This window comes from Meleagris gallopavo, chromosome 8, assembly GCF_905368555.1.
Source record: "Meleagris gallopavo chromosome 8, MGAL_WU_HG_1.1, whole genome shotgun sequence".
Lineage (NCBI taxonomy): Eukaryota > Metazoa > Chordata > Aves > Galliformes > Phasianidae > Meleagris > Meleagris gallopavo.
Window position 1 is genome coordinate 14,254,828 of NC_139411.1, and position 27,238 is coordinate 14,282,065.

The 27,238-nt window shown below is 40.4% G+C and overlaps 2 protein-coding genes across 3 annotated transcripts in view; one reads left to right on the forward strand and one right to left on the reverse strand.

The window, feature by feature from the left end:
- Nucleotides 1-343: 343 nt before the first annotated feature.
- SAMD8 (sterile alpha motif domain containing 8) overlaps nt 344-27,238 on the reverse strand; it is a 45,306-nt gene continuing 18,411 nt past the window's right edge. The window contains exons 1-6 of one of the 2 annotated variants that reach the window (XM_085229487.1): nt 16,085-16,245; nt 9,736-10,340; nt 8,148-8,243; nt 7,361-7,478; nt 6,403-6,553; nt 344-5,471 (exon numbers count right to left, since the gene is read on the reverse strand). In XM_085229487.1, coding sequence (XP_085085613.1) covers nt 5,167-5,471; nt 6,403-6,553; nt 7,361-7,478; nt 8,148-8,243; nt 9,736-10,313 — 1,248 coding nt within the window. In that variant the 5' untranslated portion in view covers nt 10,314-10,340; nt 16,085-16,245 and the 3' untranslated portion in view covers nt 344-5,166. Of the gene's footprint in view, nt 5,472-6,402; nt 6,554-7,360; nt 7,479-8,147; nt 8,244-9,735; nt 10,341-16,084; nt 16,246-27,238 lie in introns of those variants that run through there. The other variant, XM_085229488.1, reaches the window with a different exon arrangement.
- Nucleotides 20,837-24,579, forward strand: DUSP13A (dual specificity phosphatase 13A). Its single transcript, XM_003207950.5, has 3 exons — nt 20,837-21,044; nt 21,359-21,576; nt 22,788-24,579. The coding sequence occupies exons 1-3, from the start codon at nt 20,884-20,886 to the stop codon at nt 22,985-22,987; spliced, it is 579 nt and encodes a 192-aa protein (XP_003207998.2). The 5' UTR covers nt 20,837-20,883; the 3' UTR covers nt 22,988-24,579.

Consider the following 27,238-nt stretch of genomic DNA (forward strand, 5'->3'; position numbering starts at 1 on the left):
TGAAGATGACTGAATGTCTCTAGGTGTGGCAGTCAGCAGCGATGCGGTAAATCAAGTCAGTATACAAATCAGTGGAAAAAACCAAGGTATTGAAAGCTGTCCTGTCATACCTAGCTGAGTTCCTTTACAAGACATTTTCTAATTTGTTATTAGCAAAAATATTGAAGTGATTTGCCAAAGCAAAAATCTGAGGCAAACCGATACACCACCTGTTTTTACACCAGTAAAACATAGCTGTGGGAAAAAGCAACCCTACACCCCAGACTGCTCAGGTAAACTTCTATGGTCACAGCACTAACAGAGATAACAAATCCACCATTTTACACATGAAGTAAAACAAACATTTGCCATCTTTCAAATATTTTATTTTAGTACTTTTAAATATGTTTTAATACAACAAAGATATAAAACAATATATTAATTCAATCTGAGTTTATAATCAAACAATATTTACTTATTTACAATACTTGCTTCAAACTTCACTGGCATACCTTCTAGCCATTACATAATACTATTTTCTCCGTCATAGACAAATTGAAGTAACTGCTCAGAGTGAAAACTCATTTTCCTATATGCCTGTTATGTTATGGAACATGTATGATGCAGTTTGTGCTTACTCACATGTGACAAGATTTTCATATTTGACAAAACCAGATTCAAAGAGACAGCAATACCAATTTACACATTGTCTTCATCTACATAATCACTGGGCTAGCACGTTAGGTTACTGTCCTCCGAATTCATCATCTGAAGTTCTTACACCTATTACAAACTGGCTTTTAAAACATGCACATCACTGAATTATGTACATAATGCTCACTGCACCTTTCTCAAGATACAACAGTAAGTATCCAGGAAACTGCTATAAGCAAAGTTCAGAGTTCACAACAGCATAGCGCTCAAAGGGCTGTGAGGGTTTTTTTGGATGCTTTTCTCAATACAACAAGCAAGACATCTGCACAATCAATCCAAAGGCCTTTTTTCCACTCCCCTCCTCCCCAAGAAATACAGTTTCAATTAAAAAAGTGGCAACGTCAAGGATGCATCAGAAAGAGTGAAGTCTATTAATCATCAGTGGTCTAGCAATCCTTGTTTCATAGTCCATATGCACAAAATAATTCAGAGGACAAGCTGGCTCACTGCTAAGAGTTCTGCTGAATTGAATTCCTACTGAAAGATTCTGGTGTTTTCGATAGTTACAGGTCAAGTTTTTATAAAGAATCCTAGATTATTAAAAAAGTAAAATCAAAAAGCCACAGAAGTAATACTTCCCAACTTTACAGTATAAACTATGTGGACTGGACAGATGAAATACTATTTGTCACTCATTATAGACTACTTCTCTTTTGCTTCTCATCCAAAAAATATTTTTTTTTCCCCAAGACATCTTCTATTTCTTCAATTTGATGCTTAGTGATTACATTTCAGCTCCACAATAGTTTTGATGCTTGAAAATCTCAGTGGACTTTAGTAGATCAAAAACCTTGCTAAATGGTAATGGACAAGTAGAGCACCTAAGTGTGCAAGTGTTGCTAAAAAAAAAAACAAGCCAAAACAAAAAAAAACAACACCAAGGAGATACTGACTGTTGCAAATACTTCTTTTGATGCCTGAGTTCTACCCTTCCATCTTTTCTTTAAATATTTTCTTTGGTACTACATGAGAAATTACATGAAGTGTCCTCATACAGAAAATGACATCATAGGAACCTGCACTTCAGCGCTTGTTGGAGGATTTCAAGTATTTCTTCATAACATTTAACGTTTTTCTGTTCTGAATTTTTTATTTTTTTATTTTTTTAAAAAACACTGTTCTCTCAAGACAGTTAGGTACAAATTTATTGGAAATTCTACTGGAATGTTTTATTTGATAGCTGATAAGGGGAAAAAAGGAAAAACTGAAAAGAAAGTGACACTACCTACTCCCATTACTCTATCATACACAGGATGCACTTGGCCTAATGCAAGGAAATGCTTAAACTAAAATGACAACCCTCACTAAAATCAGAATATTTAATGACTTGCTTACACATTTAATCTTATCATTTGCTTCACCACAAGCAGTATACTTACGGTATTCAATTCTTGCTAGTCTTGAGCATTTGAAATCTTCAGGCCTACCTACATTTCCATACCAAAGCTCTGCATTAGTGTTATCTTGTTTGCCAAAGGACATAAAAATAATTAACACATATGAAAGTTTTTAATATCATTATTAAAGAACAGCTGAAGTCCAGAAAGCCAATCTAAGAAGCTATGTCATGAGGTACATGGAAGATGAGTTACATGAGTGGCTGTGCCTATCACCTTCAGGTCTGTGCACACATATACTTACTTTCAGACATTTCCTACACACATAACACCAAAGTGGTAACAAGGAAGATCTTAAGACTATTTTCAAGTTCCAAATATTTCTAGATTTCCAAAGTTGCTAGGAAAAAAGAAGCGAGGGGGTAGTCCCACAGACAAAAGAAGATGACTTGGCACATAAGGGATGCAGCAAGCTGAAAGAGAGCAGAGACTGGTGCACCAATGCAAGGGAGGACAGACAGCCCTCAACATATTTAGCATTTAATCCAAATCTCAATGATGCTCTGCTGCATTTCCTCAAGAAGGCTTGTCAGCAGCAGAGTAGCAGCAAAATGCTTTTAACACACTGACTGCAGAAAAGAGGTACAGAATTTTAAGCCTGTCAGTCATTTGCAACTTGTTTCCACCTCATTAACAATAAACCTTTCATTACCAGCTCTTCAGACAGACTGCGATCTTTTAGTACATTAAATCAGAATTTCTGTCTTCTATCAGTTTCAAGCTTTCCTCTTCCGTGTTTGAACAGAAGAACAAACTTCCTTTAAAGAACACTGATAGGCAATGTTGATTTAAAACATGGATTTACTTAAAAGAATCTGAAAAATTAAATTAGAACAAAAAGAGAAGCCTTAAGTTTCAAAGAGTCCAAACTTCATTTTAAAAAATGTTGAAATAATAGTTCTACTTTATGTAAACATTGTTACACGGGGCTGCACTTGAAAATTCTCCTGTATGCCTAAATTGCAAAATATTTTTTTCAGTCTAGACACAGCTGTGCCAGCTAGCACTGACACGTTTCTTGTCAGAATCAATGGCTTTGCAAGTCTAATAGCATACACCTCCACATTTAAGAATTCAGAATATAACCCTGCACATCCTGAGAACAGATCCTTTCCTAGAGTTTAAAAAACAGCATTCATAAATTTATCTTTGCAATGCACGTGCAGTTAAGTTAACAAACTGAGCTCTTTGTTTATAAAGTCTCAAGAGGAATGTTCAAACAGCCTTTCTGAAATCAGAAAGATAAGGACAGCAAGTGAATTGTCTTTCAGAGTTTTGGTTTTTTTCCCCTTAAGTGTAAGCATATTTCACCAATCTGGATGGCAAGAGCCACTAGGCTATGGCAGACTGAACAATACAGAATTCTTGAAATTTTACTAAAAATTGGAATGTCACAAATATAAAGTCTGCACAGTAGTATGATGTATGTGTACTCACTGCAGGTGGCAGAGATACTTCAAGATGCACAATTTCTCTGTGAAATAGGAACTAAATTAATTTACCAAAGTAATACATCACAAAGAGTGCATGATGGTCAAGATGGTGTAAGCCAGGTTTGTGAAAGAAATAAACTGCAGAGAAGTGCAAAATTTCAAAAGGATTCTTCTCTAAGCAGACATAATAGTCATCGAGACAGCTTGAACTAAGCCAAAACTAATTCATGCTACTTTCCAAGTCTGACTTAAGCCATGACATGCCACCTATTCTGAAACTGCAACAACAGATTAAAACGGCTCCATTTTTATGGCTTGCACCTTTTACCTATCAGTTTTCACTGAGAATAAATGTGTTTCAAGCCTCTACAGTCAGCGTTAGTGTTGTCCACTCACAAGCCACTGCATAAGAGATCACTATGTAATCCTTGCTTTCACATTATGGAGTGTGCTATTTTTTAACAACCCAAGCTCAACTGCTTATGATACTTCTATCTTTCAGAGTAGCAAATGAGCAACTTAATTAATAACTAGTCTCTTTCATATTTGTTAGAAGAACACATACAGTGTATGTCTTTATATATATATATGTAAAAAATGTACGATGTTTGTATATCCAGAGATATTCACCATGTTGTTGACACCAGAATGCTACAATGCACATCAATATGAGCACTACTTCCTAAACTCACTATTATTACTCCTCTTGAAACAGTTACTACATGCATTTTCCCCATCCATTTATGGGACAGTAAGATATGTGAAACTGTTCTGTTCTTCCAATGTTAAAGAGCTGCTCCTAAAAAAGCATGCACTAGTTTGAGTATAAAAAGCAATTAAACCCACACAGAAAAGTTATGCTGTGGTTTTAAACGCGCTAAAGATAAATTAACTTTGCTTTCAGTGGCTGTAGCATTTACTTTAACTCATTTATTTAAAACAAAAGGGAAGACTTCCCAGTGCTAGAACAACCATACAGATGACCGATAGACTAGACTAAGTAAGGTCTCATTAAAAAAAAAATAAAACAAAAGCAGACATCATCACTGCATAGCCACAAGGCAGACTTTCATTTTTGGCAATCTATACGCAGACCATTTATATTGTCAGTTACACCTTAAGACTTGTTATTAAATAACAACAGTTAAGAGACCCTTTTAGCATGAACTATATTGCTTTCCTCGTTATGACACAGTACTCCTCAATCTTTAAGCATACACAGTTTGTTTTAATAATTAAATTTATGACTGTTTTAAAAGAAAGTCATCATAAAGTTCTAAATTTTTAGTCAGTATACGGGAAGGATGGCATGTCAGAGAACGGAGATTAACCGAGCCTGTAAAGGGTAGATCACATTCAGCACAAGCACACATTTGAGGTTACTTAAACATTCACACAGAACCTTACTATTCACGATTCGCTGAATGCCTCTCTACCAGACCCTGCGTTGTTTTTTCTTAAAGCAACAACAAAACACATTTCTGTGAATTGTGGCAACCCCATTCTATGGCTAAGAATCTAAGAAACAAGACAAGGAGGCGTTGGCCACGGAATGAAAAAACATTGCTTTATAACCCTCCAGCTAGCCTTGTAGGGTCTTAGTCATAACGCTTTATAAATATCTGAATTGACCCACACTCTCTTCAGCCAATCAGTCTTTTCATTATTGTAGGTTTTGAAAACGGCCAGCAGTACTCATTGGGAACAGTACCATTAACGTTGCATTCAAAAAAAGAAAACATTGGAAACCAGATCCTTGCTCTTCTACTCTGTTGATATGCTCTAGTATTAGCCAATGTGTGGTAATACAAAAAGAGTCTTGTAGTGATGTAAAAGGCAATGAAGACATCTATAGAATAATGTTCATGTGCAGCCAAAATGAAGAAGATTCCAAAGAGGTTGAGGACCCAAGACAAGGTGTGCAAGAAGTTCCAGCTCCTTGGCGTATCTAGGAGAAAACAGAGCAACTGACCTTAAGTGTCTCAAAACCCTGGGTCACTACTCAATCCAGGCCTAGATCCAGTAAGTTTATACGCAGTAGTTTGGTTTTTTTCATCTAAAAAAGTATGAAATTATTGTCTTCATCTAGACTTCACAAGTCAAATAAATTCAATGAGAGCATGTTATACATGTCAACCATTTCATTAATGCTTTACAAATACAGATATCACTCTTTTCTGAGTTAACCAACTACCTAAAATGCTTTAGGATCACGTAAAGCAGAACTTAGTCCAAACAGCTTTTGTTCAAGAAAATGCCTCTTCTATGCATTAGGGAGAAAAATATCATGAAGTATAGATTTTTCTGTTATTCCAGTCATTCCTTCAAACATGAACTCAGACTAATTATCTTAGATTGCTATATACTGCATCAAACCACAGTTCATATTTACAAGACAGCACTCTTTCATATATTCTTACTTATGTGAGGTTTTGTATTTCATATTTGTGGATTATACCAAAGGTACATCTAGCCTAAAATTTTACTGATAGGTTGCTGACAGATATCAAGGGAAGTGTATAAGGAACAGAAAATCATTAATAACTTCCCTAGTATTCTCCCATCAGCAAGCTACAAAACCTTTCTATAATTTCTTGGCTTGCTTTTTTTCAGATATATCCTATTTATCGTTCCATAAATTGATGTGGTGCTGTTTTTTTTTTCCTGTCTGCAATTGAACCACCACAAACCAAAGAAAAAGCAGACATCTGAATTTGTTAACTTTAATGTTACTCTCCATGCCTTTGGCTGAGGACAAGCAGAAAAGAACACTTAAGGACATTTAAGTATTTACACTTGTGCACCTTTGGTTGGCAGCAAGCAGTACAAATTCTTAACACTTCATTCAGCACATTTAAATATTGACACTGTGTACTTACATTCGGTGACAAAGAAGTTGAGCATGGTCAGGACAACAGTGTGGCCACTGAACATATAATCTCCACATGTATGTACTCCAGTAAGAGTCATTCCAAAGCCACTCCATATTGCAAATGCCCGCTGGAGTTTTGCCCAAACACTGCCATACAACTACGTGTAAAAGACAATAACATTAACCTTTAGTAAGTTCCTATCCTGCACTAACAATACATCCTTCAAGTTATACCACAGATAACTAGAAGCTAGCTCTCTATTACTATGTGTGGTTAGTAGAATTGATTCTTTGGGGTCTGTTATTAAAGTACATGTTAGCACATCACTGTCTTTTATTGTTGTGGTGAGTTCCATTAGTAATGGAAATTACTGCCTCTGATTAATCCTGGCATTTAGAGCAAGTATTTTGTTGCAAGTCAGTTACATATCAAGTGTCACTTGTTTTTTTTCCCTGAACACATTCTACCTCATACTGTATCACTGTCCATCTTCTACCATTCAGCTCAAATTTCTAACTAGAAACTAGGATAAAAATATGAAATCCCACATTAGAAAATAATATTTCTTCTTAGAACACTAATATTTTGTTCCAAACCGTGCACCCAACAAGATGAGGAAGTGATTACTCCACCTTCTAGTTTTTCTAAGATCTTTAAGTGGATATTTCTCTGAAAGATTCTCTCCAGTTTATTTTGTGAAATATTCTTAAAAGTTCCCCTTCTCCCTTTACCAAGTGGCTCTCCTCCCTCCAAAACAGCAAGAGTTTTAGAGACTCCTACACATGCAATACCTGCATAATGGCAACAAATGAAGCGGGGCGGAGAGGAAAAGAAACATGCTGATCTTACCAATATACATCTAACATGATAGCCACTATCATCTTTATCATGACTTAAATAATATTTTTTCAAAACCTTTTTAAAAAGTAAACAGGAGAAAATTTGAAGCGTTTCATGCTCTTACCTTTCCAGTACACTGCAAGTGCTGGCCTGGCACAGAGAGTGAGGTAACAAACATTGTAACACAACGTAGTAAGAATACTGTCCCCATAAGGCTGCACAGCCTTCGCAGAAGTATAGACCTGGGAAGAATACACAGAAACTGATAGTAAGAATCCCAATGTATTGTATTTTTATGCTGGTAACACCTTCTCCCACCTCAGCTTAATTCCCACAAAGCTCCAAATCACTGGATTTTACTTGTAAGCAGTACTATAAAGGCAATACTCCACATGACAGTGTGAGACAGTGGAGCAAGCCAACAAAAGCCCTACAGCCCCACTCCTCTGCATTTATGTTAGCTGCACTTGTACTAGCTTTAGCAGTCATGTCTTCTGTTGATGAACTGATAAAAATGAACAAAATGGTGAAAAGTTAACTTATAATAGGCACACACATAAATGGGTTTTCTACCCTTCAGTGACAGTAAATCGCTAGACTGGCTCAGTCATCCTGTGGAATTTCATTCTCAGAATGAACAGAATTGTTACAACATGAGAATATATAATGGTGAGTCCCTGAAATATGCATGCTCTGCAGGAAATTACCTGCAAGTCTGGTAGAAAAATAAATTCAGATTGCTCCATAATTTTCACAACTCAACGTTCTTGATTAAATCCACTCTATTCTAACAACATATTAGGAGTTTACATTTTATTAACTGTAAAGTCTTAAACAGTCTTCAAATTCTAGTAACATTACTTCCTCTAAATCATATTACCACTTACTTGCCTTGAATATATACACTGTACCTGTGTTTATGAAGCAGAAGAACCAACAGCCAAATGTAGCAAAGAATTACACCACATACTTCAGTCATAGCAAATGCCCATGGTATCCTCGGGACACTAAAAAGAGATGAAGCAAGAAAGGTTTAACACAAAGGCTTAATTTTTTTTTCTAGTCTCAGTATTAAAACAAAACAACAAACCATGTAAGGTTCTAACTACAAAATTAACTTGCATTACTCTCACAATACTTTAAACAACAATCAAAATTATCGTTAGACTGAGTGAAATATAATTTCAATTATTTTGTAATTCAATTATCCCCTTTCTAGTCCTGCATTTTCAGGAAACATTTACATGGAATTCACCAAATGAAAGAAAATCTCAACTGTGCTCACTTGGTTTACATGATTTATTAACAGGATGTGTTCCTTTATTGTTTCTCTACAAAGCGTTCTGACACAAACTTGCACCACACCAATTATGCTACTTATGCTTGTAAGAATGCCATGTCAATACAACTAACGAAATCCTGCCAAGCTTAAAACCATAAGTACTTGTAATGAAACTGAACTAGAAGGGAAAGCATTAGGAAAAGTATGAATTCCTTTCAAAGGTAGATTTCAGTGATAATCACTGTATGCAAACCATCTAGCCTTGCTGACCAAAAGATTCAATTCTTGCATACGTGTTGCACTAGCAGTGATTTCCACTCTACATCCTCACCAAAACAGAGAACTATCAATTTTCAGTTGTGTGTTCCCTTTGGTGCAAAAGGGTAGCAAATCACTGCTCAAATACTTAGATTTCTAGTGATCCTCTTTTTGTTCAGTGAGCTGCTTTCTGACCTCCTCCATCCTCTCACCCACTGGATGCTTTGGAATTTGCCCTGGGAACAAAATCCAGCAATGCCACTGCTCTCATTTCTTTTCACTCTGTTTGATGAGGACCATCCTGGCCGAGCTATATATAATTCATGGAGATTCAGTACACTGCAACAAAGGATGAGATCCCTACTGACTTCACTGAATCCGATAATGAAGATGGATATTAGAAGGAATAAAGCCACAAAGACATGACTTTTAGAAAGTTTGACTTGTCTTTTGAAAATCTCCAATCTTCGTTTACCCATCCCAAAGCAAAAAGCATATATCTTCTCCAGAAAGTCAGCCATCAGTGGGCTGCCACAACTGAGAAAGAACTTGAAAATTAAGACCAGAACATTCCTTCATCAAAAGTTTTCCTATAGCAAGACATATTAAGCTTCATAGCAGCATCCGGATTTCAGGAAAAGCAAACAATTGCTTACTTATGACAGCTGACTTTTTACTAAAATGAAAAGATTGAATAATTAATTCTCATGTTGCAATTAAAGACACAGAATTAAATATAAACAGGGTAGAATAACAGCTCAATTTGTTTTCCCCTGCGATGACCAAATTCCTACATCTAACAGAAGCACGTTTCAGTCTTTGGAGAGAATGTACTACACTTATTACCATTTTGCAGAACCATCTTCAAGAACATACAAAACTTTGAAAATGAAGGAAAAAAAAAGATAGCCCACTTTAAACATCAACTTATTGCTTTGTTTTAAAAGAAAATTTCTTACCTATCTAGAAATATGTCTGGTAGAGGTGGATATGTCTGCATGTCAGGAACTCGCTCATGTACTATAACCATAACAAATGACGTAAAGCCAAACACTATGAAGACATAAACACAACTTAAAACTGTCTTCCAGTACTCTGGGTCCAGTCTTCTTGTCGAATGTTTGTTTTTTCCATTTGCATATTGATACTGATCGCCATTCAAGTCAGTAACTGGTCCATCATAGTCCCGAGGTACTTCACCATTGCAAAACCAATCTGCACCCTGCAGTGAGCCAACAGTAGCGCACACAGTGCCAATGTGACTATCACTGTTGTATCCCAGCTCTTCTAGGACATCAATATGTTGCTTCTGTAGCTTCCGTATGGACAACATCAGCCTTTTGATATCTCCCAGGATTTTGATTTCCAATGGAGGAGATCGTAAATCATACTCTGTGAGTGTCAGCAATGTAATTCCATCTAGTCTGTGTCTATTGCACAAAATATCCACGTATTCACAGAAGCCTTCTTCCTTCAGCCACTTGGCCACATTCTTGGTAGTCCAACGTCGAATGCAAAGCTGGTTATTGCCTGCCATCGTCCTCTATCCGCCAATAAAACTGACCTGTTTTACATTGGAGAAAGGGACAAGACCTCAATGTTTACTGAAGATTATTAGAACATCACTGTCTTCCATGCATTCTTAGATGCTTAGTTAGCCAAAGATGTTTTATGTAAGTGCCAACCAAAAACCAGGCATAATTTATTAGGTAAGTAATTATTTTTAAACAATTTCAGTCCAATAAAATTAAATTTAACTTGAGAAATGTAAAGCCACCCAGACTGAGAATGTTTCCTAGATCTAACCAGCCTTTTATCCATTACAAATGAAAATCTGAGTTTGTGAATTACACTAGGCAACAAGAAACAAAGACTACCCTGTTTAAGTAGTAGCTTAATCATTACTCTTGTCTACTGCTTGAACTTCAAAAACTAAGGAAGGAAGTAAGACCAGCAACCATGTAAAACTGAAATATAGCTAAAATAGTATATCACAGGTCCAACATACTTCACTGCTTTAAAATATATATGAAAGCTTTGGTAGCATGAGCTCCCACCCCAGTAAACCTAATGCTTGGTATCTACAGTCATACTGACCTGGGCCACCTCAGCTGTATGTTAATGGTACAGTTGTCCAACTTAGATATGTATGTATGAGCTGAGTAATTAATATAGATGCTTGCAAATAATTTAGGATTTTATACTCTTAAAATAAAAGCATTGGAAACCAAACACTATTTTTTATTTCAAAATCTCTTTAGAAGGGGTCATTATAGATAGAGATCATATCAAAAAATCAAAAAATGTATTCTCTTCTTACAGATTTCTCAATAATCCTTTTCTTAACTCTAGAATATTGTTTAAGAAGGGAATTCAATGCTGCAACAGTTTATTCATATGGAGCTAAAAAGATACCACAACAGTTTCAAACCATGGGGTTAGTTCATTGCTCTACAAATAATTTAGTGCAGTTAAAAAACTAATAATAATAATCTCAATATGTTACGTGGAATATATGAAAAAAATAATAATATTACCAATTACGTAAAAGTATTAAAAAGCTTATTCAATATTTAAGACCCAGAGCAGTACAGAATGGATTGGTGCATAATTTATACTTGGTAGCTTTTGTACAGCTACCGTCTAAGAAACAGATACGGTTTCACAGCTCTTTCCTGTGAGAGAAAGCAGTATAATTAACCAGAATGCTTCAATCACATCAAAACAAATCTCAGAAAACACATTACAGTGCAAAACAATTCTATTACTAAGCTTCTGCACACAGTAAATGGGCACTGAGCCCAACACATTCAAGAGTTTTCCGCTCTTCCACACACACAAGCTTTACTTCACCTTTTCTTTTTGAAAAGGTACCATGCCTATCATCAGAAGCAGCACCTATAATGACTGAGTGCAACTTCTTCCACTGCAAATCTAACAGCATCATGCGCTACTTCCTTCTGTATCAGAAAAGACTCCATTTGTCCATCAGCATTTCTCAGTAGTGCAAAAGAAGTAGTTCAGCTGAAAAACGGCCGTTCAATGTTGCCCTTTCAAAGGCCCAAGGGAGTGGTACTCCTTGAAATATTCCCTGTGGAATTGGTAGTATATAAAGAGCACGTACGTTACCCACAGATTTTATTTCTCAGAAGGCCACGTACAGTCAATACGTATATAACCTTTAACATCTTGATTTAAACAGTTGCCAAAAGATCCACAAACCATTACTCGTCTCCACATCTACTATATTCTTCCTTCTCCTTGTAAGAGTAGAGTTGAACATTTGTTATCTTAATACTACTGAAGATCTTGCTCAAAGCAGTTGTATCAACATAGCCATTATAAAACAAGTAACAATCTGTAATTAATGAATGGTTAGTTGATCTTTTCATATACTTAAAAAAGCTCCACTAAAAAGGAAAAAAAAAAAAAAAAAAAAAGAGTTGCTCATCGGAATTTCCAGCTTTCTTTATTCAGAAGTACAGATAAAGTACACCCACATGTTAATCTGTGCTTTCATAAGACTATCATCATCACACATTTTCCAAAAGCGGTGAATTTAGACTCACCAAAAACACACTCAACTTACTGACTGTCTTCTAATTAAAGCACTTTCGGAGGGCAAGTGCAGGAAACTCTTTACCCCAGCAAGAATTTTGTTCCTTCGGTAAAAGAATCTCAACACCCACTCAGTGTTTCTTCATATAGCATTTCAGAAATTTAAATAAATGAATTAATAAATTAATTAATAGAAATCAGCCCTTGCACGGCATGCAATAAACGTGACCTCACAACACTGAGTAGGCATACCCCAAAGCATCAAAAGTCATTACTGATGGGGCAGACAAGGGAGAAAGTCTGCATTAACTTACGATGCACCTGATAGCACCTGCTCCTGTTTTCAAATGCTGCCAATGAGAAGACATTTAGCCAGCTGGAAAAGACAAAGGTAGCACTAAAACACTAAGTTAACCATCCCACACAATTCATAGCTAACTTCATTGGAACAGCAGCAATTAAGTCCACTTTTGACAACAAGATATTTTCCTTAAACTCAGAAGCTGTACTCTCCTTTGAACTATGCATTCAGTGCCACTTTCATATTTTACACGGTAAAAAGCACATAATCTTAGCACCTGGAACACAGCACAGATCTCTATGCCAAAGTGTTCATTTTCTAGGCTTAAGAAAAATGCTAGCCTAAAAGACAGAAGCAGAAATATTCTACATATGTAGAATAATTTAAAACCTTATTTTTTTCCTATAACTTTTATGTGATTTCTTTTATCCCACTATTAACTTGGAAATATGATGAAGCATACATACATGGAGTCTGCACTGAAGTCCAACACCAGCAGCCCAGGCTGTGTAACCAACCAACGTAACAGAAGAGTCACCCAGATGACTGTACGTACCTTTTGGAAGAAAGCAGCACCAACAGCCTCCTACATTACTTGTTTTTATCTCCAAAAACAAATAAAAGAACACATGAATAACATTAAGCAAGCGCACTTAAGTGTCAGAGGGCAAAATATACTTTTCTCCTGACATCAGCAATGTCTGCAGTGAGCTGGTTGATTACTTTCCTGTTACTGTTGACTTTATATTTAGTCAGCTCATCAGCAGCACATATCATGTGTTCTATTTCCCCTTTTCCTTCTCCAGCCTTTCAATTAACAGCATGAACACAACTGAATGCGAACTGCTGCAGGAGCAATAAGTGCACATTTAGATACAGAAAATTCATCTCTCTCAGAATTATTACCCACAGTTCTAGCATATTTTCCTGCACTAAATTACCTTCAGTCAACCACCAAGCCCATAACTTCTCCAGCTCACAATGAGTCACCGTATTGAGGTACAAAGGTGGAAAGTTCCTGCTACAGTTGAGAGACAGTAGCAGTATCATTAGACTAACATGAGGCAACAGACCTGATACGGAGATGCAGATTACATACACCAGCTTCACAGCAGAAGGGTTAAGGCAGAAGCTGGCAGTGCCCACAGCAGGCTCAGCAGAGTGCTGCGAGTTCACTGTGCAAAGCCACCATCACTGTGCTGCCCTGTGTGCTGGGCAGCCTGTGACCCCTTGCTGTCACACTTCTTGATTGTTATTCCCAGCTAGTTTCAATTCTTGCCAGCCTTGAGAAGAATTCTAGGCAGGTGACTGAAGAACAATCAGCTCTCAAGGGATATAACCTACATTTCATTGCAATAGTTTTCAAGCTGAAGTCTGAATGTAGGTAATCCCAGCTCAGCCCCCCCTCACTGACTCCGCTGGCTGAGGAGCACCACATCTCACATTTTGGGAGAAAAGATTTCCATGTAACATCTGCTGGTGTGCAATGCTGGCACAACATGGACTCTGCTGCTGCACAGAAAAGTCACGCGAAGTAGTGAGCGCTGAGCCAGCTCTCCTGTACGCTCAGTCAGGACTGCTGTGCTGGAAAAAGAATATGGAGAACCACTCCCTCGTCACACAATAGCAGTCTCATACTCTGCTGCCACTACCCATCCCTGGCTCTTTTTGAAAACCCTGAGCACTCTGAGGTTGAGAAATGGGACAGACTTCCCGAAGGGAGCCCACAGTAACTTCACATGCAGAAATGCTCCCGTAAATCCTGCTTTCAGTTTTACCGAGTGACGTCGCTGTCAGATTTGCTCCGTAAACATTTCTACTAAGTGACCTTATGGGCAACATTACAACTGTTCAGTGCAACTCACAAAGGTAAGATACAAAGTCTCACAAAGTAACACCTGTCCGGCTTACTGTTAACCTTACATCACCAAGGAAGATTTGCTTTTCAAGAATGGTTCAGTGAAAGCTCTGCACGATGGAAAATAAAGAACTGACACAGTAAAAGCAAAGATTAGCTCCATATGCTTAAAGAGCCCTTCTGATGGAATGCCTCCATGCAAAACTGACAGCAGCTATTACACACGATCCTGGAAGCTAAACTCATTTGTCTTGAGAACCACTAAGTGCGATTACACAGCTCAGCAGCTGAATAGAATACATACAGCTCCTCGAGTGCCTCACCTCATTAAACCAAATGGCTGTACTACACTCAAGCGAACGCTGAGAGCATCTTCACTCCTAATCTGTTAACCAGCTCACAAAACATTTTCTATCCTATCACAATCATTCATGGCACATACAAGCGACTTTCAAGTAACTGATTGAGCACTCCCCCACTTCACTCATCTTAGAATGTAACTCGCAGTATTTTGTTGATATTTGTAGAAGACCTTGAACATTTCACATGCTAAATGTCAGATATCAAGGATTTTTTTCACCAACTTCAAAAAATCCCGCATCCAGCTTGTCAGAGAACAATAACTCAGATTTGCTGCTTTCCCCTTTTTAATCTCTTTTTCTTCTCTTTTCACACCTCACTGTTGTGTGAAAACAGTGGAATATAGAAACAATCCTGCTATCCGCATTAACATCAGAACAGTATTTGTAGTGGAGCCATGTTTGCTCTTGCTCTCGACAACCACTGACAAACTGATCTCCCCAGTTCCAACAAAGATTGGAGCCTTCCTCACTTTAAATGCATTAAGACACGCAAGAAATCCAGAAGCTTTGGGAAGCTGCGAGTATCGCATATAAGGCAGCACAGCTCACAGCCCTCAGCCGTTGGTGGGTGCATCACCGAGCTGCGCGCGAGGAGCAGCGGTGGTAATGAGCCTGAGGGATGGCAGCTCCCAGGCCGTGCTGTGCTTCTAACTGCGCTTTTGGGGAACACGCAGCAAAAAGACCACCATGTAAAACATGACGATTTCACATTTTTGCTTGTTCCAAGCCTACAGATCATTTCCTTCATGTGTAAGCTCTGCTCTCGCGTCCCAAACTTACTGGATTTTTACAGATGAGAGCCCCAGCAGTACCTCCCTGAGCAGCGACAGCCACCCAACGCACTCCCCGGGACGGATGACAGTACCACAGCCGCAACTTTCTCAGCTCACGGCCTTAACCTCTCCAAAATTCTCCCGGCGCCGCCGCCCACCACTCCGCGAGGGGCTCTACCGGCACAACACCTTCCCGAGCCCCGCGTCCTCGGAGCCCCGTACCGCAGGCCCCCGCCGTGAGCAGCCCGCCCGCCGCGCAGCCTTTCCGCCGCCGCGCAGCCCGCGAGCGCTGCCCGCCGCCTCCCACGGCCGCACCGGCAGCCCGGGGACGGGCCCCCGCGGCCGAAAGGGCTCCGGCACCCACGGACGACGCGAGCCCCGGGGCAGGCGATGCGAAGACCGCCGCGGAGCCCCCTTCTCCCGCGGCCCCACCACCACCGCCGCACTCCGCCTCACCTCAGCGGCGCCGAGCGGCCGTGCCGCAGCACCCAGCACCGGGGCGGCAGCGGCTCCTGTCCGCCCTGCCTCCCTCCGGCGGCGGCGGCGGCGGCCCCCGCAGCCACCCCATCCCCGGCAGGAAGCGGCGCGCGAGGTCGGCGGAAGGGGCGGGGCGGGAGGCGGCGGGCTGTGCGTCCGCGTTCTCCGTTCTGATTGTACCGAGTCGGGGTTCTGTGTGGCCGTTCCTAAGCCCGGCGAGGTGCGGGGTCAGCCCCTGCGGACGGTTGGTGGTGTGTTTCCTAGGGGCCGCAGGGGACGCCCCACAGCCTCATCAGAGAACAGCCGCAGAGAAGCAGGGTTTGTTGCTCATCGAGATGACAGCAGAGCCTGTCTGAACTGTGGTGGGGGTACAGCATCCTCTGTAGAAATACAGCGTCGTTTGTTTTTCCCAGTACTGGCTATCTGGAGATCATTTGGAATACCTTGGTACGACCTGGATGGGGGAAAGCTGGGAGTTTCTCACCACGCTGAACAGAATTATCTCTAATTTTATTATTAAACTTATGGACACAGAGTTAACCACACATCACTTAAAAAAAACTGCAGTAAAACAAAACCCACCGACAACAAAAACGTGTGTTGCCACGACGATATCCCTGTCCCTCATTCAAAGACATACATGTAGAAAAAAACCAGCAGGGCCCTTATAAAGCTCTGTTTCCATATCACACCATTACAAAACATTCCTCTCTTCAGCTGCGCCGTTATTCTTTTTGATGGTTGTAGAAAAAAAAAAACAAATCTGAATGCCAGCAGCAGGCTGATAGCACTCAGTCATCTGTCCAAGGTGATCCCGAGCACAGAGGCGGGCAGGACAAGTGACTGATGGAACTTTCAGGCAACTCTGGTGCTCCACAGCCTATAAATAATACAAACGGAGGGGATCGTAGGGGGCAGACAAATTAGACCCAAATGACTGCAGAAATTTATTTTGTCTATCAGCTGACATTTAGCTTTCAGCCTTTTGCAGCATCATCATGCAATCTGAAGAACATTCAGAAATTTCTGTATTGATGTAATTACAGTGAGGTCCCATAGAAGTCTCCTGAATTGTTGCTTCCTTTGAAATAAAAAACACCGGCGCCAGTGTTTCTCCATTAAGTTAATGAGCTAAGCCTTTCAGAGAATTTAGTCTTGCTCTCTTTCTTCAGAGGAAAAAGGGATCTTTCGCAATCCTGATGCACGTGCAACTACAGTGAAACAAAGGAAATTTTGCATTTCAAAATGCTTCACAGCTACATCAAGTTGATGAGTCAATGGGCAGCCTGGTGCAGCTACACAGGACTGTACACTCAGTTGTATCTGTTCTACATAGATGAAACACTGGACAGGCAGAATGGAAACCACCCTGCTCATTATTCAGTGCCCCAGTGCTGGTTTGAAGGTTCTTATCTCAGCAGTCTGTTCCATCCAGCTTTTATATTTTACATCATACAAAGCATAGCTTCCCAAATAAGTGCTGGAGTTAGAGGTGACCTACCACTTTCTTTGCCAAGATCTGGTTGCCTCTGCAGGCAGCACAGGAATGAAGGGCTGTATTAGTCCTCACAATGGTCCCCTTTTTTCCCGTGCACCAGATGAAAAACTGACAAGTCCAAACATGCCAGTGACAAACTGTACTGCATAAAGGTATGATCTGAGAAATAAGCAAAAATGCAGCAGACCTGAAGATAATCTGTTAATAAGCAATTTTGCTTACTCCATACCCAGCTTGTTTGCAACAAGAAATGAAAAATTAGAAGCCAAAAGCTTCTTATCCCAGTTCCCTACACTGTTGATTGCAAGACCAGCATGAACCAACAGTCATGCAACTCCCTGAATTCAGACTCCAGGTTTTAAAGTTGGAAAATGATCTCTGTGTGTACATATATAGTAAGTACACAGGACTCAAGGTATGTTATATCAGCAACAGATGTTCATGCAGTAAGTCCCTGGTCAACAGTGCTGTGTCAGCCATAAAAGTTGAAGAGAGAGATGTATGCAGGCTGGCCCTGCCTTGCAGGGATTACCCCTGTGCTTGGCTGATGGCCTGGTCTGCATCAGCCCTGTGGCATCCGCAGCAAAGGAGAGAGCCCTGCCGCATCTATCTGAAATAGTCACTGCCAGTGCCATTTTTCTTCTACTGAGTTTCATTGTCTAACAGATATTTCCAAAATGACCGAATTAGCTTACACAGAAAAGTGATAAGAGCACAATTTAGGACTCAGAGTGGATACGTAATAGCTATTGAGCCACTGTACTTCAAAACTGATAACTACTTTCCTTTGCTAGCACTTGATGCTTTTTAAAGAGTGAATTATCTAGATATGTGCTTTATTTAGCAGAAATTTCCACTAAACCTCATTCTATCACGGTGAATTATGTCACCCCATGCTATGTTGATCTCAGTTTGACAGGCAGTGCCAATGCCTACATGTCAGTCTGAGAATTTGTGACAAATGATGTGCTATTGAAATTTTTGGAACTACTGCAGATTGCCAAGAAAAAAATCTTTAGAATATTTAATTACATTGGGTTCATCTTCAGATTGAAAATTATTTATTCAATTTACACAGTTACATTGATCCAATATTCAGGATGATATTTAATCACAAAAAGAAAGGAAATTTTTATTGAAATTTCCCAACCAGTTCCAATTGCAATTTATTATGAGGAAAGGAAAAAGATGTATGAATGTAATGCTGTTTTTCTTTTTCTTTTGAAACAGTCTTTGTCATTAAATAATAGCGTTCACATTCAATATAATTTGAAATAGTCAATCTCCAATAAATGTCAAGACCATATGCAGGAAATGAAGGCCTCAAATGAAGAGAGAATGAACTGCTTATGAAAATTCTCCTCTAGCAAAGAATACACCATGGTAAGGAAGGACCTTTAGGTAGAAGTGCTACTTGATCTACATCACTTTTTTTTTTTCTTTTTGGAGATCTCTTCTCTCTACAGACCAAGTCTTGCCATATCATGTTTGTGATCTCAGTATGTGTGTTGAAACACATCAAATCAGTTGTGTGAACTTTCAAGCATCTGTTTTCTCTTTAACTTTCTTATTCGCACCATGGAAGAAAAACAAACTGAATTGCTAAGTACTAATCGACTTATTTTTTAAGGCAGAAGATGAACTTTTCAGAGCAAAAGCCAAGGAAGTGAACACTATGTGCTAAAGCAGACAAAATTGTGCCATGGATTACAGGCACATTTGTGTTGTAGAACACCAGAAAATCCTGTCTCACTTAGAATTGAACTAAATGTACGAGAACTCAATTAGTTGAATTCTTCTTCAACAATTAACCATCCCAAAACACAAATCATGAAAGCAGGCAGAGGAGGGAGAGTACCCGATCCTTTGAAAGTGCAGGTGGGTGTATCTATACAGCCAGGTTTGTTTATGCTAGCCGAGCTTCTGTGCTGGTGCATTTTCACTGTAAATCTTTTTCTTCTTTCAGAGTAGGTGAAAAGATCCTGATTCTAGTTTTCATGGGAGAGACAAAGTTGTCACGGGTTGAAATTAAGTTGGGTTGACAGCAACACTTTAAATAGAAAAGCATCCATGAGCACCCTGGTTTTGACCAGCACACATCTTCCTGGCAATGCCGTGCTGCGTGCTCATACAGCACTCCTTGGCTGCTGCCAAGATTCATGGTTCCCACCTCTTACGTTACTAGCCAGGGAATGTTTGATCCCGATCACTACACCAAGCACTACCTACAAAGTGATCAGAAAGGCATACTCCACCAATTAAAAGAATGCCTTCTGTCAGGTGCTGTTAATCATGCATTAACTTCAGCTGGAACAGCAGCTATTTTTAACATCACAATTGCCAAATGTTTGGCTTAGAGTTGTCGGCTATCCTAACAGGCAGGAGGATGTCTGAATTCTTGGTACCTTGGAAAGCCCCTGCTACAGATAAAGCTAGCTTTTCCCTTATTGAGAGTCTTCATGCTTGTTGCTTTTTACATTCATCCTGAGTAGCTTTAAAAGGGCCACAAAGGAAGTAAAGCTGTGGAAAACCAAAGCTACCTAGGCAAAAGTTTACACCTGGAAGGAAAATCCCACCAAAACTTCTTCAACAGTGGAAAAGAACAAGTGTACTGTAGTTATATACTGGAGGAAGCAGTAACTGCAGTAGAAAAGAATAGACGTGTAACATACAGCTAGGCTCATGTTCTTTTACATGGTGGAAGAAAGAAACAAACAGTAGATTCATGAAATAAACTTCTCTTGATTATTGATGATAGGCAAGACCTCAAAATCTATTTGGTGTTTAGTCTTCTAGTGATTGTATTGGTAGAACCTACCAGTGCATTTCTAACCCTCTAGCAGCTATACTTTTAAGTACCTCTGACTTACTGTAAGATACTTGCTCTGCATCTTGCATCAGACAAGTTCCCATTTTTCCTTTATCAGGACTTTTATGGCTATATAATGAACAGTCAGGCCTCACTGGCTGCCACTACTGCATTAGGGGCATCACTAAGGGCCATCATGACATCCTATGGGTTGGGGGCTGAAGATCTAGGGAGACGAACTGCAGGAAGCAGACTGAAACCAGCAAGGCACAATTAGGTCCAGCAAGACAGCCAGCCCTAGGGAGGGGGCTCGAGGACGTTACAGTATGGGGGCAGTGGCAGGAACTGCTGTCAGCACCTGCTCCAGCCCATCTCCCTACTGCCTTGTGACTGCTGTGGCTGCTGGCAGCGCTCCAGTGCCCAGGACGCTGCCTCTAGCTGCTGGGAGCAGGTCATTTCCCCAGCTCTCATATGTCTGGGGAGGAAGTATTGGGTCCCTCGGGCTCCCCAGGGCCTGGGACATGCATGGAGGACGTCCCCTCACTTAAGGAGCTGGAGCAGCTCCTGAACACTGGGCGGCCTTCTTGTAACCACGTTGATGAAGTGTGGCCTAATCTCTTCTTGGGAGATCTGTAAGTACAGTTGCACAGAATGACTGAACTTTAATGCCATTGCTTTACATTATGCTTCTCCAGCATATTAGTGTCCCTTATCGATGTGGCATTAGGCAGCTCATAGTTTGGCTGATTGATGTCATTTGCAGTGCAGACTGCAGTTTCTGAGATAATTTTATGGCTGATTTGATACTTGGTCTTGTTTATTCCTTGAACACAGTGCACTGGTTTATGTTGAGTACAAGGCATAAGAGATGCAATCGCTGTGCTGTTCCTGCCCTGTGAGTATCTCTGTACCAATCTTAATTTGTTTATGTTGGTCTTCTTCTTAGAGTAACAGCTCACAACAGATTTGTTTTGTGGAAGATGGGTGTTACCCACGTTTTAAATGCTGCCCACGGCACAGTATACAGCCACGGAGGCCAGGACTTCTATGGAGCTACCATTGATTATTATGGTGTGCCAGCACATGACCTCCCCAGCTTTGACATAAGCCAGTTCTTTTTCTCTGCGGCAGAATTTATCCACAAAGCCCTGAATACACCAGGAGGTATAGAATGATCATTGTTCACATTTGTATGTGTGTTGGCAGTCTTTCATAACCAGTCAGGCCCATGAGCTCAGTGGTGGATAAGTCAGTACGCAGCCTACTGCCAGTACCTGCATGGTAAAGGTAAAGCTGTGCTGTGCAGGTGGATAGCTACAGTTTGGTTCCAAAATAGCAAGGAAGACAGTGAAAAGTTGATGTGAGAGAAGGATGAGCAGTGGCTGAGAGAGACAGGAGTAGAGAGGAAAGGAGTTAGAAAGAAGAGAGAAATATCAGGAGGGAAAGACCTGTTCAAGAGAAGAAAAAACATATATCTGATACGGAAGCAGTCTTATCTGGTCTAGTCTTTTGACACCCTCTCGTGGCAACTGTATTTGTCATAACAAATGAATAGGAAGATGAAAATTCTGATTTCTTCAGCCACCACCCATGTGAAGAGGCCCACACACTGTGAATGATCTGTGAGAACAAGGCCCGCAGGGCTGTGTTCCCAGGGAGGAGATTCACCTTTACCCAGGGGAATTTACAGTGTGTTGCACAGGAGACTGAGCATCTTGGCACTAGTGCTATAAAACACTATGCATGTATAAAACACTATGCATGTATTACATAAAAGACCGCTCCTTAGCATGAGTAAACTGGCATTGATGGAGCTCTTTCTCACATGTTCTGCCTTCAAAAGAGAAATACAGCCACGACAAATTGACTTATTACTTAATGATGCTAGGCCAGTCATCTTTCTTGGTGGCTGATGTGTTAGTGCCATCCTTTCAGGCCAGGCTGCAGCATTCTTCTTCACCTAAGTAAGCCTTTCTAAAAGCACTGGGTCTGGTTTTCCTCTTGCTCACAACAGAGCAACATCATTGCTTTGTTGTTTTTTTTAACTTACCAGTGTTTCTGAAATCAGATTGTAACCTCATAGCACTGCTCATACAAGTGAATAGAACAATTGCAAATTAGACTTAACAGTTAGCAGTTCATCTCTTCTTGGACTAGGTGATCTTAGTGGTCTTACTCAACCTTAATGATTCTATGATTTTATGATTCTATTCTATGATTCATGTCTATTGGAACGGTAAAAAGTAAATTGTTTGCTGTGTAATCATGACCAAACTGGAGTTGCCTTATCTTCTAGTTTAAAACTTCATGCACCATACTGCTTCTCTTTTATGGTTATAATTTGCCTTTCTTCTTTTTTTTTTTTTTTTAACTAGCTAAAATTTTGGTACATTGTGCAGTTGGAGTAAGCAGGTCAGCATCTCTAGTCCTAGCATATCTCATGATAAATCACCACCTGCCATTGATTGAAGCCATCAAAACAGTGAAGGAGCATCGATGGATTTCACCCAATCGTGGCTTTCTGAAACACCTGCGAAATTTGGATGTTCAGCTACGGCAGAAGAAGGGCTGCTAAAAGGGCAAAACCTTTACATATGCTTTTCTGAATTTCATTTGAAAACCACTGTGCATATACTACTTCCCAGGATCAGTACATATTAAAGAAAATGAAGAACGCTATGCATCAAAGTAAAACAACAAACAAAACCAAACAGAACTGTCAGTGGGTGCATTCTGGCAGCTGACTTCCTTCAAGACGAGCACTGCAGGAATCAGGCTCTAAGCACTACCTGCTACAGAGCTGTTGCGCACAGTGTGATCATACCAGAGGGCTCCACTGGAGCTATGAAGGTGGAGTGAAGGTGTTCTTGTTCTGTGCTAATGCCAGAGGCAAGTTCAATAATTGCATCTAGCAGTACTGTGTGTTTGAGTCCCCTTTTCTCAGGAGTGTAACACCATCTTCTTCAGTTTGGTTACAGTTTTCATGAGAAAAGCTTGTTGCATTGCACGATTGGTGATGTGATAAGGACAATTTCTTAGGCCCTCGTGCTCTGCTGCAGACACCTTTGTCTTTTGTGGGTCTCTTAAATATTATGCTGCCACAGAGAGCTGTGACATATCAGTGGAATAAACTTCCTCTGCGCAGCTCTCTATGTGGTCTCAGGGTCAGCAAACCCACAAGTTTTTCTTATGTAAATATGCTGACAGGAAGGTACTATATATGATGTTGTATATTGAGGATATTGAAAAAGAAGACAGATTTTTAAGATACTTTGTAAGTGTAAACTCATCAGTTCTGTGTAAGTGGCTTTGAATCATTTCTGTTTTGAGCAGGTAGGAAACCTAGGCATTCATCATTACCAGGGAGCTACTGGCATATGTTTTCCTGTGTTTGCAAGTTCTTGCCCACAGTAAATGTAGATTGCTCTAAGGGCCTTTTGGATGTCAAATCCATGAAAGAAGCTGCTAAGGAGAAATTTTGGCTTTAAGCTAATAAAGCACTTACTTTGCACCATCCCTCTGCTCCTTACCCCTCAATCTGCAAGCAGGCTGCTGAGCCCCACTCTCAGTGACTGCACCCGTGCCCCAGCAACTTGAACCTGAGCAAAGACATCACACCCCATTGCCTGTCCTCCTGCCTGTACTCAGTTCCTTCCCAAATTTAAACTGAAACATAAGCTGATCTGACCTCTTCCTTCTCGAAGGATTAGTCCAGAGCCTGGAAGGAAAAAAGCATCAAAGATTCAGGAAGTCCAAGTGTTACTTTCCATCCACCTCTGAATAAGGGTGCTGTCTCCTTACTACAGTGTCTTGTCTATGTTCCAAATTTCAAAACTTCAATTAAAAATAAGCCTAAAACCCAGACAGTCAGATCCCCTCCTGCCTAAACACGCTTTATTTGATTTAAGTTCATCTTGTATTACTGTTTTTTAAATTCAGCAGGGAACGGAGTTAGCTTAAGTCAATAGCTAGGCTTAATTGATACAAGTTAGTTTAAAGCTGTTTTGAGGCTGTCACTTTTCCTATCGCCAGTTAATCAGTTACTTAAGCAACTTGATTTTTAATACAGGAACAGCATTTGCAATTCATGCTACCATTCTACCTGAAAATTACCTTGTTACCTTGTGGTGAACCGTGAAGCAATAATCAAATCTGTTTTTGCCCTTTGCTACTAGTTTGATTTATTGATTAGCTGCCCTTATGAACTTTCTCTGCCAGACCAAGTAAATACATTTCTGCATGCTTGTTTGCATCTGAAGCATCAGGTCTCATTATTTCCCTTCTGCTGGAAGAGGCTTGCAAAGATTATTAGAAGCATAAGTAATGGTGACTTGCGGTTTATAATTCTTCCTTCCCAAACCCCTATTACCCTTAATTCTTGAAGAGGCTGAGACATGGATGCTGATTCTGCCTAGTGGTTATGGGAATGCAGATATCCCTCTCTATTTCAATGCTTTGCAAAATAAGCATAAAGATCCTTTCAGAAGTCTGTTCAACTGTCTGTTCAGATTTTCCTAAGTCTTGCCAAAGAGCTCCACTGGCAAGAGAAAGAGAAAACTTTGTAATATAAAAAATGATCAAATAGAAAATTGCATTTAAACCCCACCAGTGCTAGCATAATCTTTATGCCTCACAAAGCAGCAGAGCAGTGGAGGAGGAGCTGGTTTTGCTTTGAAGTTCTCCATTAGAGTTAATAAGGATTTACATGAGTTAACATTTCAGTATAATTTATACTTCATTCACATTACAGTAGATTTCAGTCTGGAAGCCTTTTGAAGACATGGCACTGAAAAGTCTGAAATTCATGTGAGTGAAATAAAGCATCTTAATGGCTTTAGGCTGGGCAAAATTAGACACGTGCGAGAAAGATTGATGGAACCTCCCATCAGGATAATGCTTTGTGTGCCCCTTAACATCTGTCCCACAAAGCCACAGCTGTGAAAGCTGCTCCCATTGTAGATTAGTACCTGCTCTCTTACGTGCTGTTCATCCTATGAGGGCATTGTTTCACAAGGAGCAGAGTAGTGTTGAGTGGAGCCAAGTCAGTATGGCATCCATGCCACTAATGATATGGCAGTGATTTTGTACAGCAGGACTGGCATACCCCAGTGGATGGAATAAATTGCTTAGGAACTCTTTTTCAAGGGCGCTGGCAAGTCACAGAAGTGTTTTAAATCTGTGAAGGTAGTGTTGCCTATATTTCCTGCCTGCCTGCATTGCTCCTTTATATTCTGTGCACCACTGGCTCCCGCTCTGCGCAGGGAAAAGGATTCCCATCAACATATGCAAAAGTAGTAAAATTAGTCCTGTAACCTCTTGAAACAGAAAACACTATCTGCTGTGGCTTGATAGGAAGAAAAGAGACCTTCTCCCTGGTCCCTTACTCTGTCCATAGTTGAGGCTGTGATGGGACGTGACATTAATACTTCCCCCTTTTCTACTGTTAGCAGAAAAAAATGCATTTTGAATTTTGGTTTGGAGAGTTATGCTGAGGATCCCAAACAAATGAAAAATACTGCCTTGCCAGCAACACTTTGTTCGGAATATGCACATGTCAACAGGGGATGTACGATGAGGGAAACTGAAGGTGCTGAAACTCCTCATTGAGGGGGGGGGTCCCAGTCTGGAAGATGTTTAGATTCCTGAATGCAAGATCAGTGCCTGCTGAACTGACCTGAGCATGCAGGCTCACCCAGAGGGATCTCCTTACCCAAGACCCCACAGGTTACTGTCAGTGTTTCATCCTCTTGAGACAAACAGGCACATAGACCTTCCTGCCCAGGCTGGCCTTTCCTCAATATGGTCATATATATATATACGCTCAGTATTTTTCTAAAGAATGCACCTGACAAAATCCACAGCAAGGTTACCTAGGATGCTGCAGAAGGTAGAACTTTATGAACATTAGAGGACTAATGGGAAAAATTGTGGAGCAGAAATTTGCACAGGGTTACCAAATACACAGAAACTCCAACCAGACGTGGAAGCTCATGAGCTGGAGGCTGGGAGAGCATTAGAAAGTGGTGTATCTCACACTTGTGCAGTCTCATTTTCTGTCTGCATCAGCTTACAGCCACAGGCAGACACAAGGAGAGTGGATTCAATGGGGCTGTGCAGAGGCCGTAACAGCTGCTGCTCTCATGGCCTTTATTTTGAACTCGCCTCTAACAGGAGCCGTCCTATTTCCCAGTAGTTTATTATTAGAACTGGGTCACATGAGACACTGGAGATTGTGTCTCCACTGCACTGACCAGCATTTCTTTTGTGGGGAGAACTCTGTGCTAGCAAGCACAGCAGTACTGCTTCTGTGGGAAGTTGTAGGGGTGGTTATTTTTTGGTAAAACTTTGACTTAAAGCAGAACTTTTATTTCTGTGGGTGCTCCTGTTCATAGGGGAGGCAGCACTCAGCCCACTGGGGGACCTGTCAAAGCGCATGTCACTTTTAGGGACAGCCACCTGTTTGAGACCATCAAGCAAAGAGCATGCTCCAGTGTGTGGCTACCGATGGGCCACTGCCCGGGGACGGTCAGACAGCCAGCCAGGAATGCAGCGAGTCCAGCATTCCTGCAGCCCAAAAACTGCAAGGTGGAATTAAAGCACGTGGATGAAGAGCAGCCTGAGCTCTACACAGGCCGTATGTAAGTGCTATTTGAGGCTGAAGGGCTAGGGAATACAGCTCTCATTAACACATGCTGTCCAACTATTTAGTTAGTGTTGTTAAGCTTAGTTGCCTTAAAATAGCCTATGATTAGCATGGAAGAAAGCAAAGGGACTGCTCATTAAAGAAAAAAAAACAATACACATTACAATAAATTAAAAAGAGAAT